Raw genomic sequence first — 20,938 nt, 5'->3', positions numbered from 1 at the left:
TGTCAGGAATATAATTTTGAAAGGTGCTTTGGGCTCCTTTAAGATCAAAGATGTATTCTCTGAATATAAAACCTTTATTACTTAGTTCTGAATTTCATTTTATTTCCTACTGGGTTTATGACTACAAGGGGACAAAAAGTAGCTAGAGGTGTCAGACTGCTTCAAACCTCTAAAGAGAGTATTTATAGCCTGGTGTTATATATGAATCAATTGTGTGAATATTTTTTTTTTTTCTTTTCATAGGCAATTGCTATCATGGAAGTAGCACATGGGAAAGATCATCCATACATTTCAGAGATCAAAAAGGAATTAGAGGACCACTGAGCTTTTGAATCTATGCAATCCTTCAAACCTTTATTTAAAAAGCCTTGTTATGGAAACCTCCAGGAGTGCTTTGAAAAGCGGTAGAGTATGAACACAGTTCTGTCCTATAATTGGAATGACAAACACACGTAGGCCTAGCTTCCACACATCTACAATTGCCTTTTTTTTTTTTTTTTTTTTTTGTAAGGAAGCAGCCATGGTTTCTTAAAGGTTATGCCTTTTGATGGCTCATGTGCAGAAATGGCCATTTTTTTTCTTTAGGGGTGTTGGTGTGGATCTTATTTGTGTAAAGTAAATAAAGTGGTCTTGGCCCTTCTGGATGCCTGTTGTACACTTAAATGGGTGCAATAGTTTTGTGATACGTACTTTTGCCCAAATAGTTTTGCTTAATCTGACAAATTAGCAAAAGCCCTGCTTTTTCTGTTGTGGTTTGGTACCCATTTCCTTTTTTTCTTGCATCATTTTTATTTGCAGTGGCTTAACTGAAAGAAAGGGGAAATGGGTGAATTATGTACATTTCACAGCAATGACACCAATGTTCCCTCAGCCAGTTAATCTGCAGGTCCATCACTGCTCCTGGCAGGTGAGGATTCATCACACCAAAGACCTAGATAGAGCTCAATTTGTCTTGCACAGAAAATACTGACACCTGTGTTGGAGCTTGAAGGCTTGCACAAGACATTAACTATGCAACTTCTGGCTTTTTACACTCCTTTACAAGTTAAAGTGAGTTATTGCAGAGGAGAGCTCATATTTCCTTACAGCCATACCTTCACCTCCAGTGGATTACAACTATTGTAAATTATATGTTGGCAATTATTTTTAAGAGAGGGACAGGAACACTTTCTGAGGAACAAGTCCAGGACTTAGCTTTCTCTACCCATATACAAAACAGGAGGATTTTTTCCTCCTCCATTTAGAGCAATGGCAAGAGTGTGCTTTTAAGGATGGGGGAAAAAAGTGTAGCTATAAACTTCTAGCATCAAAATTGAAATATGGTGCACAATGAAATTACCTGCGTCTTTTCACAGCTTATAAAGTATGATGAGAAAGAACACATCACCCTTAAGAACTTCATTGTATTTTCTTTCTTGTAAGCACTGCTCTGAAAATAAAACTGCTAGAACAAGGGTTTGTCAGCTCATTTTGGTGAAATCTTTCATTGCTCTCCAGCCAGTAGTTGTTGCTGGAGTATATAAAACTGCACCAGATCTACAATTCCAGAAAGCCAAAGCCTATTAACTGCAGCCAAGCCTAGGAAGAGGGCACTAGCTGACTATTTTTATCCTAACTTTGTCTTGTCAAATAAACTCTTGTCCTGGGAAATAATACCTTTATTTCAGCAAGTCTGTCCAGAGCCCATACCACACTTCAACACCAAAGAATTGGATTAGCTGAACATGAGGCACCAGTGGGAGCCTTGCCCCTGTGAAACTTGGATTACTATTTGCAGAGGTTATTCAAAGCTCACTGTGGCCCTGGCTGTGCCTATCAGTTTAACATGGGAAACCAACTCAAGCAGTGTAGGTGCAAATTCAAAATCCTTAAGCTGATACAGAAAAGAACACAAACATTGTTTTCCTTGAAAAAAATGGTTTATTGTATACTGTGAATATGAGGGACAGCCTTACCAAAAAAACCTTAGTGACTGAAGACATTCTCACATTTGCAAAAGCATATAAGAAACTATTTACACAAAGGCAGTGAAAGGGGTAAAAAAATTATTGCAATCAATTAATGCTGATAGAACTTTTTATAATAAAAAGAGAAAGAAAAGAAACAGTGCAAAAATACTGTCAAAAGTAATCAGTTCTATACACAAGATAAAACTGACAAGCATAAGCTTATGTACTGATATGAATAATACATTAGAATATAAAATAGCATGCATAGATTTTTATTTTTTTAAAGGCTTTCAATAGCATAGAATAATTCTGCCATTCAGCCCTAACAGGAGGGGTTGAGGGCAGGAAGGGCACATAACTGATGTCTCATTTTTCTACAAAATGTGTACATACAATGAGGTGGTGAGATCAGATCACTGTTTTGGGCTAAACTGTCAGGTACAGAATTACAGAACAAATAAAAACAGAGGCATCACAATACTGCAGTAAAACAGGACAGTAAAATCCAGTGACATAAAACTTAAGCATGTTAACTCATTTACCACATTCCACACAATAACATATGGGAATATTACAGTCATCTGCATGTGTAAACTTTTTCCTTTGTAAAATAACAAAAGAAAGGTACTTTACTAGTGAGGAAAAAATGTTATTTGTATGCAGCAACCTCAACAGGATAAACATCCTATTACCAGTGTTTCTGGTACTACAGATTTGCTTTCTTTTAAAGACCAAGCAGAAGCAAGAAAATACTTTTATTTCACATACACAAAAAGGAAGTTCTCATGCATTCCATCTTTAACTCCATATAAGTTATGGAACTCACCAGCACAGGACATTGTGAAGGCCAGAGATGGCTTCTAAAGAGAAGGTAATGTGATTCAAGATGGATCCACCAGGAGGTACTACACAGGGAGCAGGATACAGCTTTGGCCTCAGGAAACCCATAAAGTTTGCTGCCAGGTGCACCAGAGGGGCTGAGCAACCTTTTCTAGACACATCCCTACTTCTTCCTCAACTACCAGCCACTGTCTAAGTCGGGAGTGCCCCACACCCTGACATGGAAATAGTTTGTGGGAAGCATTCCTTTTCTACCTGCCTAATCAAGGAACACTACCCCTGAAATACCTGGAACTGACTGTCCAGCCACTGAGAATCAGTGTAGTCAAGGTGCCACAACAATCAAGGTGGCAGTCCTTCCCTTGCTGTTACATAGTGCTGGAATTCTCCAGAGGAAGCTCCTATTTTCAGTGATTTCCAATTCACTCTCTGCAGGCAAAGTCCTGTTGTTAAAGCATGTGGGAGACTCTCAGTGAGAGTGCACAGAAAGCACAGGCAACAAAACTTCAAAGAAATGCCAGCCAAAAAACAGCTGAGAGAAGCCAATGGAACTGGAATCTGAGATACTCCAAAAACACTAAATTTATTTACTTAAAATATTTATATAAACACTGCTATTTTTTGACCTGTGCACTGTTTTGTTTCACAATCTAACAATAGTTTATTTATGGTTAATACCTCCATCTTGTTTTGCCCCATAGCCATCTGTTCCCTTCCTCAAATCCTCAATCCCTGGAAGCAGCTGCATGTAGAATGTCCTTCTCTCTAAAGACCTAGATGGCATCTAAAGCTCCCTTAGCACCAGATCCTACAAGAAAACCACTCTAGAAGGCTAGGAGTGAGTTGGGGGCAACTGCTTTTGGGGTTTGGACTTGCAGCCTTTCTCTTACTGCCATCAAAACCTAGCCCAAACACAATATGCCTTGAAGTAGACATCAGCAGCTTTATATTCATTTTGCAGAAGGGTGGTCAAAGGCTGTTTTCATGCAGTCCTTCCTCTCATGGTCAGCTCAGGAATTTGCTCCTGCAATGTGATGCAGGCCTTTATTACCTGCAGTGGCTGCCACCGTAGCATTTTTTTACCCACTAAGACAAGGAGCAAAATTTTACTCAGGCCTCCCTCAGTGATGCACAAGAGCTGCTACAGCAGAGATCAGCCTGATGATTCCACTTTCTGAGCACACAGAGCACAAACTGTTAGCGAGGCTGACAACAGCTAATTCAGTCATCATCTCCTCCCAGGAGACCAGTGGGAAGTCGGCTGTTGGAAATGCAGCATTGTCAGAGTTAGCTCTGCTGAATTTTCCCTACAGATTTCTGTGCTATATCCAAGTACAAGATTGCCCAGTAACATTTCTTTTAGAGTTGCTTGTGGACTACACAGACATAGCAGGTATTGGATCAAAAAATAATGTCCTGGCTGACATGACAAGCACTATTGAAGCACTTAGGTTGGAAAAGAATGACTAAGTCCATGTTTTGCCATTTGCATTTCTGTTTGTTTACAAGAAAGTAATTTTAAAACCCCCAGCTTTTGAAATCATGCAAATATTTAATAATATTTGTAGCTGAGGCAGGTGATTTAAATAAGTAGAACAGAAATGCACTTCAATATACTTCAAGGACTGTGCTGGCAATAGGTTGAGTAAGCTCTCAGAGATGTGTCTTTTGCCAGCTAAAATTAGTTTAGGGGATTTCTGATAAGGCTGAGCATTTAGGATCCCTGTATGCCTACACAGGAAAATGTTTGTGGGCACAAGCTTCATCTTTCCTCAGGTTGTGAAGGACAAGAGTGTCCCGTTCTTGGCTGTTTTTGGCCTGGAAAGGCTCAGGATGGCCTTGGGGCAGCCCGCGCTCCAAAGGACGAAAGGAGTCTTCAGGTTTTTTCGGTCTCCAGTGTTTATTAATTTTTTATCTACAATATCTTCTCTCAGCCCGACAGAGGTCCGCACAGCACGTCAGCCATGAGCACACTGCGTGCCCTCGGGGCGGTCAGTTATCTTTATACCCAAAACTATGTGTAAGATATTTACCTTTTCCCCCCAATACCTTTCACCCTTATTGACAAGTGCACTTTTAGTAAGAACCAATCTCAAAGTGCCACCACCACCACAGAAGATGGAAGACAAGAAGAAGAAGGAGGACAGGACACGCCCCAATTCCTCCATCTTGTCCCCCCTGTACCGAGATTCTAAACCCTGTGTTTCACACTATAACTAATCTATCTCTTCACCATTTATCCCCTGTGATTCTCCCATCCTCATACAGGTGATGTTTCCTGTGCTGGGTCAAAGTCCAACCACCAGACACTTCTGGCCACGTTCCAGGACCTCCGAGCCCCCCAAGGGTTGTCTCAGTGACCCTGCACATCAGGACTGCCGTGCTGAGATCCCACACAAGAGGTGCCTAAACAAGCCTTTGTAGGACCTGAAGCAAGTAGGACCTGAGCAGCTGATGTCCACCATCCTGCAGTGTGACTGATGGGGGACAGAAACAAGATCCCCAGAGCACTGAGCAGCACCACAGCTCAGCTGTCATCTCTCCCATCCCTGCTCTAACAATGGGAAGCATGAAATGCTCAGACCATAACTGTAACCAAAAAGCTGACGCCAGCACCTCAATACTATAGTTGGCAAGAGTTTAAATTAAAAAGGCAAAGGTTGCTAAATACAGATGAAGAGTGTATTGAAAGAAAAACAGACACAATGGATGCCCATGCCAGACTGCAAGGTGGGTGCTCTGGGAGAAGACTGCCTGTTTCAAAATTCTGTTCACTGATGAATCATTGTGAGATTTTCAATGCAGACTTTACTCCAAATGGAGGAAACTGGTCTCAAGCTACTGTCAGGCTTTGATGTTAAAAAACATGCAACACAACAAACAGCAACTCCAAACTGTCCTTTTCTCCTCAAGGGTTCTGCTGTTTAAAAGTCTGCAGGACAGAAACTTAACAGCACTGTTGCTTTAAGGCCCATGTGTTCATTCCTGCTATGACTAAGAAAATTGGATGCAAAATGCATTTTCCTGTCACTCCCTAAAGGTTAGGAAATACTGCCCAAGCAATTTTGGCCTGATAAAACTACAACAGGTTCAAAGTGAGAAGGTTCATTTTTTCCCTTACAAAACTGTACCATGTTTCAACCATAAAACATCAGCATGCTGAGGGCTGCTTGTAAGCTGGGGTGGAAAAGAACCTCTGAAGACATGCAACAGCCCAATTCACTTAGGATATTAACAGATCTAGTCAAGATAAAATCTAGCAGGGAAAAATACATTGAAGTCAGATGAAAGGAAAAAGTTTAAAATTACCATTCTTTGACAATGAAAAGGAAAAAGTGACTCACATTGGCCTCTATCTACCATCCCAGCCACATTAGGAGTTAATTGGAAATGACTGCTTACCACATGGCCACTTATTTGGCTCATTAATAGGCACTGACTTAATTTGGAAAGGATTTTTAGTGCCTTTTTCTAATTAATGTTTTTCTAAGACACCTATGATGCATCTTTGCATAAAAAAACATTTGCTTAATTTTCTTCCCTTCAAACACAGCTCTTCACACTCTCTTATGCAATAACTTTCCTGTGCTCATTCTAGCAGCAGAAACACACATTGCAGCCAAGAGCAGCTGAATAATAAGACACAGGAACAGATTCTTTTCCCTCCTGATTTTCTACTTCTCACATCCAAGTGGAGCAATGGGACTTGACAGCTCTGAGTTCAAACTTAATTCATCATTAGGAAATTATTCAAAAAGTTATAACGAGATAACTAATTTAATACACTTTGCTTCAAGGTTTATTCCTTGGCTTTTTTCCCAGATATAAAGCATCTCTCTGCAATTATCATGCAGATGCTGCTGAAAAGACTTTAAATGGTTGCTGCTAATTTAACAAGAGATATGTTGGCACTGGCAGAAAAAAAATTAGAGGAAAACTGAAGTTGACTGAAAGCTCAACTGATCCCTGAAAGGAACATGGTCAAGCTATTACAACAAAATAATTCCTCTCCATTTGTTGATGGTTTACAAGTCTTCACCAGACTTTGTCATCATCTTAGGCCTGTATTGCACAGCACCAATTCAACACAGTGCAGTTTTAAATACATTCAAGAAACATTCTGGTACAGAACCTTGCCTTAAGCTCCCCATTAATTTTAGTTCCTTTAGTGCTAATTAAGAGTGCTTGCAGGCTTAGGCCCTTGTACATTGACCAGGGTTTGGAGGTGGGGATGCAACAGAAAAGCAACAGTAGGATTAAAATATTAGAAGCATCTGGGGAAGGGATACCAAGAAAGGTGATTTCACTACAACAAAGTAACTGCATTGTGTCACATGCCCTGAGAGGCTGTGAAATCGTCACCCTTGAGAATTCTGAAACTGGATGTTACCCTGCACGAGCCTATCCAAGTTTCAAGTCAGCAGTGGGGTGAGTGTGGCTGGGTCAGAGACCTCCAAGGCACCTCTCTAGCCTGACTCCTTCTCTAACCACCCAACAATAGTTCACACATGAAGACTAAGGCAACTGGGGATGCCTAATTTAAATGAGATTCCTTGCCTGCAGAGGGTGAGCCTCAAGGCAATAACACTTTCAGTGTAATTTGTGAGAAGGTGCTTGATTTGGCTTTTTATCCAGATGTGTTTGGTTGAAAATGCTCTGCTGTTAAACTCTCAGATCACCAGAGTTATTGGAAAGAGTCTTTCACTGACTTCAGCCTGCTGGAGGTCACTGCACTTCACCCTACATTGCTTCTTATGGTTCCCTTCAAGGGTTGCACACAGCCAGCAAAAAGCTTCCTTAAAAAGATACAATATTGATTTTTTTCAAGGACTAATCTAAAACCATAATTCTTGTGGAATTTGAAGAGTTCAGCACCCAAAACTCTCTGTCCTCACAATGTCCTGTGCTCAAGCCCTCTGTAACATGCCCGGCTGCATGTGCAGAGCTCGGGTCTCCAAGCTGTGCACCCTCAGCTTCCACTCACACATAGCTGACATCTAGCAGGTCTTGCTTTCACCAGAGAAGCCACACACTGGGTCCAGAAGGTCCTTACATGAAAAAAAGCCCACTGCCAAATAACTGTGGGTTTCAGAAGCCGTGTAGGAAAATAAAAGCCAGCAAACTACCTTTACAAAGGATTGCTTTCCTTACAGACATGTTACAATGCAGACCAGTCATGTCAAATGTGGTTCACTTTCAAGGTCACTATAAGTTTTATGAGTTATGAAAGTAATTCAAAAGTTATTCCAAGAAAAATAAATTATATCTTGTATAAAATAATCCATGGGAGACTAGTAAAGAACCATCATTCCTTACTTTCAAGACAACTTTAAAAAGTGCAATATATGCACACAGTGTTGTCAAGGCAGTTCATCAGTAAGGTTCAGTCAGATCCACAATGCTGGGTCTGGGATGTTTGAAAAGATTAAATAAGTCTCGAGTTTTGCAGGAATTGTATGAGCACTTGGTAGACAAATTTGTACTGGGCTATGGTCTGGATCATAAACACCCTCTGCTCCCGCAGGTGTCTCAGCATCACAGGAACGTCCATTTTCTGTAAAGCAAAGGGGGAAAAGAAGGCAGAAGAATGTGTATTCATTAAATCAAACAATCACAAATATCAGTTATTTGACACAGGGAAATATACTATAGTTATAGAAGACAAAGTTTCTGTGGACAAAATTAAATGTGCAGGCAAAGATACAGATCCTTTCACTGAAGGGCAAGGGAACTCATTGCCACCAAGAGATCCAGAAACTCCAACATCTGGTCTGCCACAGCGAAATGTATGTTAGCAAATAATGCTCCAGGAGAAATAGGTCTGTGAAGTGAAAGAAGGACCCAATATCCACAATGTGTGTTTTGCACACTCCAGGCCAGCATCAGTTTGTTGCCATCTACTGAATATCCACTGAGACATATTAAGGTATAGTCCAGCTTCATTTCACCCAAAAGAAACTCACATGTGTGCCCTGAAAGTGCTCTGCAGCAGGAAGTAAAGTCCAGTAAGTAGGCACAGATAAGGAAATCCACTGGGATGGCACAGCATTAAGCAGGCACAGGCAGCCTATAATGGTCTGAACTCAAAACCAAATGTGAAACAGAGGCCCATGAGCTGAAGCGTTAGAAATCACTGCACATTTCATTAGGATGCTATCATCAGATTTCTGGCATTTAGGAAGCCAAAAACCTATGATGCTGTTGTGTTTTATCTGTTACAACAGGTACACAAGGAGCTATTGAGAAGTTGTTGAGCCATGAAGCTCAGCCTGGCAGGCTCAAATTCAAGCAGCGTGTAATGTGAGCCAAGCTGAGGAACACAAACCTTCTATGGCAGCAGCAAACATGAGCACTGAGTTTTGGGGAAGTTCTTAAGCAAGTCAAGATATAAAACTGAAGGCAACATAAACTGCACTTTGTAATGCCTGCTTGCAGAAACACCAAGAGGAGCTTAGCAAGTCTTTTGACTGAGATTGCTGCTAAGCCTTGGAGGCCCAACTGAGCATGGAATCTGCTTCCAGGCACATCTGAAGTTTCCTGGAAAGTTTAAAATAAAAGTCACGCTGCATATCCATTTCTGTCCATGTATATAAAACTCAGAATCTCCATTCCATGTAAACAAGTATTAACTCATAGGCTATCACTTTCTGAAAACAAGGCCAAATATTCTGCCACATACCCCAACAAGCTGTTATAAAAGGACATCTCTAGAGAGTCAACGAGTGTAAATATTTGAGATGAGTAATGTCATATTATTATCAAACAGGTGCAAAGAAAAATGGAAGCCTTTCCAGTTAACTTGGCTGACTTGGAGAAGGCCTCCCTATGGACTCAGATGCTCATGAAATGGTCTTTGCTGAGCAGAGTCATGTGGAACCTGATCTCACCTGAACAACTATAACAAAAATGCAGGCCAGCCTTGACCTGCACATAATGTTCTTCTCTCAGGTTTTCATTAGCTTTTAGTGGGCACACAGTGTTCCTGCACCTCCTCAAAATGGAGATGGCTTTGCCTTATCTCAGAAATGGAAGAAAACCACATCCTGCCTATTTAGTCTCACTATTTATAGCCAGCTTAGTATTTTCTGATTCCAGGTAAGGAGAATCCCTAAATTCACCTTCATTACCATGTACATGTAAAAAAAAAAATAGAAAAAAAATACACCTAATCCTTTGCTAAGCTGGGACTTGCAAGCAGAACTAAAATGCTCCTTATTTCTGCCTCCCAAACCAAAGCTCTCTCATGTGAAAGCATGCTGCAGATGCACTCATGAGTTAATGTCCCAGTGCCAAGTCTGGACTAAAAGTTGATAGAGCAGGTTCTCAATTACTTTCTCGTACTATGTGTCTACAGCAGTAAGGATGTAATGATGTGACATTTACTTGCCATGCAGCAGTTACTGAAACTCTATCCCTGCAATGAGATACAGCTTTAGACTCAAGCAGCCATTGCCCAGAAGCCACAGTGACTGAAGCTGGACAGAATTTGATTAAACATGGCTTTTTACCTGAACCTGAAACCTCAGGCTCAAGAGTTCTAGTTTCTGTTTCAGCACTGCTGCAGGCTTTCCAAAATGCTCTTCTTCAAAATTTTCAAACTCCCTCATGATTTTTCTTCACTGCTAAAATGTTAATGCATTTTACTTGCTAAGACTCTTCTGTGAAAACCAGTTCCTAAGACTAAAACATTTTAAGTGAGAATTAATTTTATTTCAGGAAAAAAACCCCAACAAATTCAGTAAAAAATAAACAAATTAAAAGGAAGTCCTCTGTGCAAAATCTGCCACAAAATGAAAACAAACTGTCAAAATTTTAACCTTTTTTAAAATTAGGTTTTAACAAACCAAAAACATTAACTTGGTACAATCTAGAGAAACAAGGCCCTTAATAAAAATTGTATTTATTGTTAATGATGATTTCCATTATTAATCAAGACAAAAGAATGCTTTAATTAAGGGACATCAGAGAAATCCCTTATTATTGAGCACTACCATCAGGGCCTAGTGAAGTTGATGAAAGCTCAAATGAATGATGCCAAGGCTCACCCCCAAGCTTAGATGTTGAGGTGCCAAAGCTACTCTTGGCCCAAGGGGTGGCTTCTGTAAACCACAGATTCACTTCTGTAAACAGAGGTGGCCAGACCCTGTTGCACAGCCCTTAGAGTTGCTTCTGTGCACATGCAGAGGGTGCTGTAAAGCTACACTGATGCTGACAAATAATCCAGCATGGCTCTTTTAACTCTCCAGCTTTCCTCTGCAGAGGAAAGCAGAAATTTTGTGGCTGCCATGTGAACAACAGAAGTAGTCACTTCCATGTGTCAGTGCATAAGGAAAAGTCAAGCAGGGTCAAGAGCTGGAGCCATTGTCCCACTCTGGAGCAGCTACTGAGCAGCAGTCAGCACTGGGAGGCTGCTGGATTCCCAAAGCACATCCCCATGGGCCCTTTCTTGGCCAGGATACTTCCTCTTTTCCCTTTCTCCCCCAAATACAGAGCCAAAGAACTAAGTGTCACCTGTGACACATATCTACAGGACAGCTTCACCTTCAGTGAGGCCCAAGCAGAGCTGGAGATTTGTCCCAGCTGATCTGAGTCCAGGATCTGTGGGGGTCTTGTAACTCCAGAATGATGAGCTGCTGGAGTTCTCAGTCTTTCCTGAACTCACCCAATGGCTAATTATTGGAAGGGGCAGATGATACATGTCTGTTTGTCACTCTTGCTGCATTCTTATCTCTACAAGCAGTTTTGGTCTTTGAGCATTTTCTTTGGCAAGAGAAACCCCCGGTTTCCACAGTTGTCATGCAAAGTGTGTGGCACACTGTTAGTCAAGATGTGATGTTCCTCCTAGACAGTTTCCCAGTGACAGATGAAAATTAGGTTGTTACCTATGGCTGCTCTACTGGGGCACTTGTTCCTAACTCCAGTCTGTGTTACTCATAATGCTGGCTGCAACCCTAAAGCCCTATCCCCCACAGGAATACATAAATACACTTATTCTTTAAACACAGCTAAATTTCATTCCAGGTGAGATTACAAGAGAGAGGAAGGAGCCCAAGGAGAGAATTTAGAGAGCAGAAAACTTCAGTTAAGAGCAAGGACATTATTCTCTAGCCTCTCTCAGGTAGTGCTCATAAACACACTGTATTTAATTAAATACAGATATGGATTAGACTAAATTCTCAAAAGAGCAAAGAAGGCCCTAATTTTGAACATATTAAAATAATAAAAAAATAATAGCAACTATACAGAAAACTACAGCAAGTAACCTGCCATGGGGAATCTTTGCCCATCACATTTAAGATCCTTGTCCTGCTCACAGAGGTAACAGAAAGAAATCGCTTCAATGCCTTTTAATTTCAACCTGAGGAATGCAGCCAGTTAGCCAAGGGATAAGCTGGGGGCTTGCAAAGGAAGCTGACTTACCTCATTATGCTCCAAGCAGCCAATCATGAGCTCTGTGAGGATGACCACGCCAGTCCTGCCCACGCCTGCACTGCAGTGCACCACGATGGGAGGGTTGCAGGTGTTGCTGCTGTCCAGCACGCTGTTGGTGTGCCGACGCACTGACTGGATCTCCTCCAGGTAAGCTGCAAAGGGAAAAGCAGGCAAGGCTGCAAACATCTACATCTCTACATGGCAAAATTAGGAGGGGAGGGGGAAAGAGTGTGGAAAAGTTATTCTCTGTCAAAGTGGCAATAACTTACGTTTTTTACAACATAATAATTATCTTGGCCAGGGTGCACTGAGCAGCACTGCATCCAGCTGGGTGTCAATTATTACTTGGGAGTCTGCTCGTTTAAATTAAATAGTTCTTTTAAAAAATTAAATTCTGTTTTCCCCCTTGCAAATCTCCAGGTCCCCTAAGCAGATGATTCTAGACGTTACTTACAGCAATTCCTGCTATTAACAGGCTGGGATCAAAACAACAGCTAAGTCCCATTGAAAGTACTGCCTGTCAAAGCCAGTATCACAGGGGAAGCAAGCATCCATCTGCCTTGTTTCCTGTCTTCCTTCTCCCTTCTAGACTCTGACAGAACCTCCCCCCCCCTCCCTCTCTGCTCAGGGTTTGTTTCTCAATAGCTACAAGCCCTTCTGGGAGATCACTGCTTTGTTTTCCCTGAAGCCATTTGTAGAAAGCTGGGGGGCTCAGGAACAGCTGCCTTGTGTGGCTGTCCCAGCATCATTCAATACATCCTGCTGTCACACCGTGCTGAGAACCTCACATGCTGAAAGCTCACTTGGCTTCCCAGCACTCCAAGTGGGAAGTGAGACCTGAGCCGAGCTCCCCTGCTCTGGCCCTTGGTGTCAGGGCACTGCAGCCCCAGCTGTCCTCTCCCCACAGGCAGGATGGGGCTGGAGGCCTACCAACACCAGAAAAGCTGCATTTCAGTGCACACAGGGAAATGGGACTCTAAATGGTGGCAAACAATGGGAGAGAGGAAATGGGGACAATCAGGTTCCAATTACTGCCATGCCCAAACACAGCTACAGGGTATGAGAAACAAAGTGAAAAACAAAGTATGAAACAAATGAGGAATTGGGCAATAGCTTTTTCTTGAAGACAGATTCCCTGGTACTCCTTTGCTGAAGTTGAAATTTTCTATTTTTTGTCTTGGTGACAGATCTGGGGAAAGGAAGATGCACTATTAAATGCAGTGTGTGCCATGCAAAGGAGAATGCATCACTAAAGGACTGGAGCTGTGGCAAGACTGAAGAGGAACTAATGGATCTTCCTGAGAGAGGACTTAGCTGCCACAGAGTGACACTGCAGCTGCAAAGCTTTCAGGAACTAAGGTGACAGGCATCTCCAACACATCAGTACACCATGTACAGACTCCTTCAGTGGTAATTTAAAGATTTCTGCATCATTCCCCACTGCACTGCCAGAGATGTGTCTGAAGTTAAATAATGGTTGAATTCCTATTACTTAATATGGGAGTGCTTATTACTTGGTAAGAATCAGGAAGTGTTATTGACACATTGCAGATGAATATAATTGCTGTATTTTCAGAAAAGCACAAGCCAGGACCATATGTAACTGGGGAGGCCCTTGAGCATTGCCTGGGTACCTGTGGTCACAAGGGTGGAACTGCATGTGGGATAGGGCCCTCTGCTCTTTTGCAAAAGTAAAACTGGAGGTGATGCACCTTATTTCAATAGCAACTGATCCTCTCACCCAGACCTTTCTAATCATGTTTGTGTACAGTCTGTTATGCCCTGCATTCATTAAGTAGTTGGGAAATGGCAGTAAGTTGCACCAATAGATCAGCCAACTGAAGCACCCTATTAATTAAAATTTCCTGAGTTTTTGGCACTGCTGCTGCCTTGGATTTTTCCTCCTGCTAATCACTTTAGCTCCTACCTCTGGAATACCACCTTTTTTTTTTCCTCCAAATTGCAGAAAAGTATAACCTAGTTGAGGCCTGTGTACACCACAGCAAGCACCTGATACCAGTCCCAGCTGTAACTAGGTACAGTGAACTGAATCCAGTGTGAGCAATCTTTTTCTTGATTTATCATGCAAAATAAAGGAATCTTACATAAAAAGCCTTGGACTTCTTCTGGACACCCATGGTCTGGCCAGTCAGTATACTGCAAATGCCACACTGTCCTCTCCTGCCCAGAGAGAAGATGCTTGACCTTCAGACCAGTAGTTGCAAAGCAGCCAGAGTCCGTGCGGAACTTGGTTGTCACCTTGAACTTCCCGTAGGTGGCTGAGCTGTGCTTAGAGCCCAGCTTAGGCCAGTAGCGATGGCTCTTACTTCTTCCTCCCTCCTTGATAACAAAACAAGACAAAAAGCCATTAGTATCTGCAATTCTCTACAAACAAAGGGTACAAATCTCTCTGGATAAGCCAAGTATTCTTATTTTAAAGCATTGGAAGAGTAAGGAGCATCCCACAAAGTTAAGAAAATACCCATTAAAACTTAAACCTCTCAGCCATGTAGTGTTTTTAAGCGTAAAACTACTTGAATACTCTTGTCTCGTGACAGAAGACAGCTACTGCCTAAAACACCTTGGTAAATATTCTCCTCCTGGGGAAGACTCTCCTCTAATTAGAAGGAGAATCTCTTCAGCAGCTTGTAAGTGTCTGTTCTTGATCGGCCTTGGGAACTGGACAGTGACTTGATGTGGTCTGCAGCTCCCTGTGTTTGCTGAAAGCAGCCAGGCACGGAGCCGAATGCGGTGTTAGTTAACAACATGTGCCAGTTTTTACAACATAGCACATAGTTCTTGGACTACAATAGGAATAACTGCTTTGCTTGGCATAAGAATAAAAACTTGTGGGGTGCTTTTATTTGGGGGTTTTTGCCTTTGTTTTATGGACACTTCTATGGAAACAACAGCTTCTGGTCTCTTTTCAGCTGATAAGAGTGATGGTATACAGAATTGGCTTTGGATGGTGTGGAAATCTCTGTCATTTTAACCAGGAGCAAGTTCAGTGCTCTCACATTCCAATGGAAACATCTTTGTTTGGCTTGGCCCAAGCAGAGGGAAGGAGGGCTCCTGCTTGTTTCACGTCAGCTTTTGCCAAACTGAGTGTCAGGAAGTTGGGAAGTATAGTATGAGAGCAGTGCAGGCATATGTTCAAACAGAGCCAGAGGAAAAGGGGATGTTGATAGGAAAAACAGGTTACTGGAGTGGGAAGTGATGATAACAGGAGATTGGCTCACATCAGAAAGAACTATTCTGTGATTTCACATACCTCCTCAGCTGTGACCATGGCTATAACATTCACCCCCTGTTCCCACACCATCTGCCAGAAGTCATGGCATGTGTGTGGCAGGGGCCCTTGGGTAGCAATGTAGTGCCACTCCTCTCCACCTACAGTCACCTGGGAGAAGGCAAAAAGAAACAACCAGTCAGTGCCTGAGTTCTCAGCAGTGTCTGTGCCAGAACTCCCTTTTAAACAAAAGGAACTACACTGAAATCTTTGTTCTTCTGCTTTTGGTCAAAAATTTGAGCAAAAATCATCCTTTTGATAAGAGCAAATCTGACAAAACATAACCTTCAGTGCTTCCATGTCCTGTCTTGATAACCATAACCATAAAGCTTTGGTCTAAATGCCCTCTTTCTTGCTCTTGCATCTGGATCATACAGGCAAAAAAAACCCCAATAACCAACTAAATAAAAAATCCATGGATTTTACTCACCTTGGGTTTTTCAGTTCAGAACCTGAAAACTACCATAGAGTAAATGCAGCACATCAAATGGCTTTCAAACACCATGAGAAACTTAAAATTACCCAAAGCTGTAGCCATGTAAATCTATTTCCCAATACACAACGGGTTTACCAACCACATCTTACAGAAGTATTTGTGTATTTGCATGACAGGTAATGAAATTCTTTTCAAAGCATTAACATACAGATTTACAGACTGTAAATTCTGAGTTGCCCTGAACAGAGCCAGCATTACCTTGCAGTTAGCCAGTATAAAACACTGCTTCATTTAACTGACAGAGGCAGTTAAAAAAAAAATCACTTGTGTATTAAAAAATTGTAATTTTATGACACATAATTTGCTGTACATCAGAAAAAAGCTTAGGGAATCTTTTTTCAAACATTTTAGGTAAAAAACAAAGTGTTTTTAGAACTACTACATATCATTTCAAAAATATGCTTACCAGAAGAACCAGCCAAACTCATTATTTGGAAAGTTGAAATATTTTTCCTTCTCAGGCTAAGGCCTCCTAATTCTGCTTATTAGCCCAGAGCCACTTCTCCCAAAGTTATAAATCCCAGAGAAGAAGATTTACAACAAAAATGCTGACACATCCATAAATATCAATGTACTGGCAGACAACGCTACAAGGAACAATCAATAACTCTGACAGGTTCAACCACATACTGTGTTTGAGGTACAAGCCTTTGAATACATTCTCAGAAATAAAATCAATTTATTTATTTATTAGTCAAACAACTGTTTATTAATCTGAGATGCTTGGGAGTTTACACCTGTAAATAACATTGGTTTTGTATAACAAGTTTCTCACTGCACTGAAAACTGTTTGACCCTGTACAACAGCTCCTTTTCTTTATTTCATACTATGCAGCATTTTATTTTTTTGAACAATGGTTAAAAATGGCAAGACCAAGGCTGGTAGACTTTTTAAGTTCTTGTACTAGAGGAGAATTAATACAGACTGCACAGCCCCAAGGAGCATCCTGCACCTGGACTGATGGTCTACAGCCATGAATGCTGGTACAGCCCTACTGAGCTCTTTAAGTCAATAGTGACCTGACACAGTCAGTCTGATGAAGTGCTCTGAAGAACCTTTGTGCTTAATCTTCATAAATTTAATAACAATTTTTCTCTTTGGTATAGATGATGATCTTTGTATCTTAACAGCAATGATGCATGGTAAATCTGCAGAGAATTATTGTTAAACTGTGGGGCTTGCAGACCAAGCAGTGGGAGCTGGAATCCTCCAGGCATGGACCTTATCAGGATGACAGAGGAGTTTTCTTTGTCTACTGACTCCTGGTCCAAGCCTCCTGGCACATGATATGAAAGGCCCATAAATAGTCTGAAGGCAATGGGATGCCTGGAATGTTTACTGCATTCTAATGCCCTAACTGCAGGAAATTAAAAATTAAATATTGGGCTGAAAACAGGCACACACTGTGCTGCTGAGGTAAATTTCACAGATGCAATTTCACCTTCGAAGCAAAAGCACATCTGCTTGGCTTCTGAAAGCGCTGCTCCAAGCGCAGGAGGGAAACCCTGCCAAGGCCCTGTGGCTGTCAGGCACCAAAGCACTGCTGCCTGGTCCTGGGTGCTCCAAGATGTGGCTGTGTCCAACAGCGACACACAAGAGAAAATGTGGGCTCAAAGCTAGCCAGGGAAAATAGCATCCTTTAGGAATATCTTCTTTTTCTCCACCTACTTTGTAGGTAGAAAATTTGGGGTTCAGAAATTCATCATCATAGCAATGTCTGATTATGCAAAAACTCAGTATCTGGTTCCTACCAGACTATGAAGAGAAGTGACAAACTGCCAGGATCCTGGTTCAGAAATTATTCAGATAAAATTTCAGATTTGAATCACCAGAATTTAACACAGTAAATCACAGCCTAGGCCAGCAAGTCTCTTTAAACTTTTAAAAGGCTTTTACTCAAGGAAAATATTAATTTAACAGGATGTTTTATTCATTATTTTTTAATTATTTCTTTTTAATTTGGATTTTGACAATGAGAAAATGAAGAAAACAATCTCTAACAACAATATCTGTCATCTGATGCAGAGGATTTCTGTTACTTCTGATACAGAGGATTTCTGTTACTTCTCTCAGGGTACAGTAAAAGCCAACAGAGGGCTTTGCAAATACTGCTAGAAGCTTAAAGAAAACCAACCATCTGCAGTCACTGGAGCATAGTTCACTGTTAAAACTGGCCATGCTTGTAAAAACAGTCAGGTTGTATCTTTAATTATTTCTACACTGAATTAACAAGAAATCTGAAGTTTCTTGTCAAAACATAATTTGAAACATGAAGTTCAATGCAGTTACCAGTCAGAGATGCAGGGACCTTGTTGGTAAGGTCAGTATGGTCACCATACCTTAAAACATTGCTTTATCACACTGCAGGTACTGGGGCTGATCTAATGCATTCTCATGAAGGTTGAGAAACATGGCACCTCTTTCTACACTAACCAGTAGAGTCATTCCACAACAAGCTGGCACAGGTGGGCACAAAAAAGCCAGGATGCCTCTCTAAAATAACTTCCCAGTCTCCAGCAGTTAAATCAACTTATGCAGGTCAGTTGATAGGAGACTTTAGAGATGCCCACGGTGACACAAAAAGGCATAACAATGCACCCTAAACCTTTCCAGAAACTCCTGAGATACAGAAGATGCTGCTGTGCAGCCAGAAATGCAAACAAAGCTTTAGCACACCTTCATTTGGCAAGCAAATCTCAAGCAAGCCTTCACCTTTATGTGTGAAGCATTGATGTAGCCTGTGTTGTTCTCTTTGGTCGGCACCAGCTCCACGCGGTTCTCCTCGTAAGGAACGACCTCCCTGATGCGGTTGCGCTCCGTGTTCTCAGGCAGGGCAGCAGTGGTGAAGATCCCATCTGCCTTCTTCTTTGGAATCTGCTCGTATTCTGTAAACACCATCCCCTCCTCCAGCTTCCTCCTCAGGATTTTGCACTAGGATTTAACAGAAAGGAGCATCGACCCATTAATGCTTCTGGGAGCAACATTCACCGCTAGAGCCATCCATCCATTCTTTGAATTCCAATACACAGCCATAGCATTCTCTCACTCACTCCTCCTGCAGATATCTGAGGAAATATGACACACTTATTTCTACCAAGTGAAACCAATGGCAAATTTTTACAGTTTTACGTTCCACCTCCACATTTTTGAAGACTGATAGCATAAAAGGCAAACCTGTGCTAAATAATCTTGGTTCAGTAAGAATTTCAGTATGAATATACGATTTCAACAAAATAGATATTTAAATTTTTTTCCATGAAGAATATCATACTACAAGAAGTGTGACGTGGCCCACATTTTCAAAATACTGCCTAACTCACAAGGATGCAATGCCTGTGGTTGAACACAATCCCACATACAGACAAGGTGGAGGTGAAATTCTGCTCCCTGGGTGCCAGAAAACACAAGGCTGCAAATTTCTATCCAGAAAACCAGAAAGGTTCTTTGCAAATTTGCTTCTCAAATCTTAAGAGCAGCAACTGTTTTTAATATCTGAAATTCCATACACACACACACCCATGTGTGCAAACATCAGGAGGCAAACAACTTCATTTTTTAAAATTTAATCCCATTAGAGACATTAACCAAAATCCTTATCAGTATCAGAACATGAAAGACAGTTTCTGTGGGTGAGCACTGCAGAACTTTGCCCGATCAAGTGAAAAATGTGCAAAGTGTTAGATTTACAGATTGATCTTGTATGACATTGTACAGTCAGGTGAAACACAACAGACTCCATTTTCACTGACTTCACTAAATGCTCAAGACATTTGATTCTTTGTCTGCATTCAAAGACATACAGTATTAGCCACAGACCTTTTGCATTAATGGCTCTGAAAACTTGTAAGAGAAATTTGTTTTTCACATTTTAAATCAGATTTTAGTATTGTAGATACTTCATGCTGCTGGGAACAAAGAGAACAAGCCACATTTCGTGAGGCTCCATCTTACCCTCTCATCCATTGGCACCTTGGTGACTTCATCCTGGCTGTCCTCCGGCACTGGAACCCTAGCAACTGAGAGTCCGTTCAGTGCTGCCAACATCAAGGGCCTCTTCTGGGCCTCCAGGCCTGCCATCTTCTGCTTTTCTAGATTCTTTTGGCAAGAAAAGGCACGTTTTCATCTCTGTGTGATTATTTATAATGCCAGTAAAATGCTGGAATGTTTTTTTAATCTCCAAAATCTGCAACTCTCTGGCCAAGGAATGCAGATGATCACCATTAGCATCGTAAATTCAAATACAACCTCTATTCTTCCTGTTATTCCTCAAAGGCCTGCTCCTACATGAGCACAGAATTTTAATTTCAAAGAAGCAATCCCAGCATGTAATACATTTACATGCCATCAAAAGACACACAAATACAATCTCAAGCATTTTCCTGCAGACATTTTGCTGGATGCAGGACACACAAAGCATCACCCTGTTACGTTAAAGTAGCACTACCAAAGCCAAGATACCTGGGGCATCTTTTGAAAAGCAATAATTTCAATCTATAACAACAAACACTAAAGCACAGGCCATTGTTGCTCTTCTGTGATGATAATGCCTAAAATGAGAAGTCTTCTGATGCACTTAGTTTTTATGGTGATTCAAACAGCACCCATGATAAATTCTGCACTAAAAACTGAGCTTGCATGTCCCAGAAACTGAACATAATAGCAGCCAGGGAGGGATATTATTTATCATATTCATGAATCATATTATGGTATGACATGGAGAACCAGAGAATGAATTTTAAATTCATCCTGCTGCCTCCTCCTTATGCCACTGGGAGTTGAAGCATCAAAAAAGACAGAGCATCCCCAGAAGTGCCCAAATTAGGAATATTTTATTCCATTTCCTTAACAGCTCTTTCTGTTGGCTTTGGAAGGAGGAATAAGCAGAAGGGGTGCCTGGTTCTCAGCACACATATGGAAGCTGTGGTCACCAG

The 20,938-nt window shown here is 41.4% G+C and overlaps 2 protein-coding genes across 9 annotated transcripts in view; one reads left to right on the top strand and one right to left on the bottom strand.

Annotated features, from left to right (window-relative positions):
- The window catches only part of SMYD2 (SET and MYND domain containing 2), a 40,167-nt gene extending 27,794 nt beyond the window's left edge, over positions 1 to 12,373 (top strand). For all 4 annotated transcript variants that reach the window (XM_005483017.3, XM_074537094.1, XM_026791027.2 and 1 more), the window contains one exon: positions 244 to 12,373. In XM_005483017.3, the coding sequence (XP_005483074.1) occupies positions 244 to 324 (81 nt within the window). In that variant the 3' untranslated portion in view covers positions 325 to 12,373. The remainder of the gene's footprint in view (positions 1 to 243) is intronic.
- The window catches only part of PTPN14 (protein tyrosine phosphatase non-receptor type 14), a 113,504-nt gene continuing 93,267 nt past the window's right edge, over positions 702 to 20,938 (bottom strand). For all 5 annotated transcript variants that reach the window (XM_005483016.4, XM_026791023.2, XM_014264402.3 and 2 more), the window contains 6 exons: positions 19,959 to 20,102; positions 18,720 to 18,938; positions 15,493 to 15,621; positions 14,327 to 14,561; positions 12,210 to 12,373; positions 702 to 8,343 (listed from right to left, as the gene is read on the bottom strand). In XM_005483016.4, coding sequence (XP_005483073.1) covers positions 8,215 to 8,343; positions 12,210 to 12,373; positions 14,327 to 14,561; positions 15,493 to 15,621; positions 18,720 to 18,938; positions 19,959 to 20,102 — 1,020 coding nt within the window. In that variant the 3' untranslated portion in view covers positions 702 to 8,214. The remainder of the gene's footprint in view (positions 8,344 to 12,209; positions 12,374 to 14,326; positions 14,562 to 15,492; positions 15,622 to 18,719; positions 18,939 to 19,958; positions 20,103 to 20,938) is intronic.

Source organism: Zonotrichia albicollis, chromosome 3 (assembly GCF_047830755.1).
Source record: "Zonotrichia albicollis isolate bZonAlb1 chromosome 3, bZonAlb1.hap1, whole genome shotgun sequence".
NCBI lineage: Eukaryota > Metazoa > Chordata > Aves > Passeriformes > Passerellidae > Zonotrichia > Zonotrichia albicollis.
The sequence above is the reverse complement of the archived record's forward strand: the minus strand, read 5'-3'. Positions and strand labels throughout refer to the sequence as shown.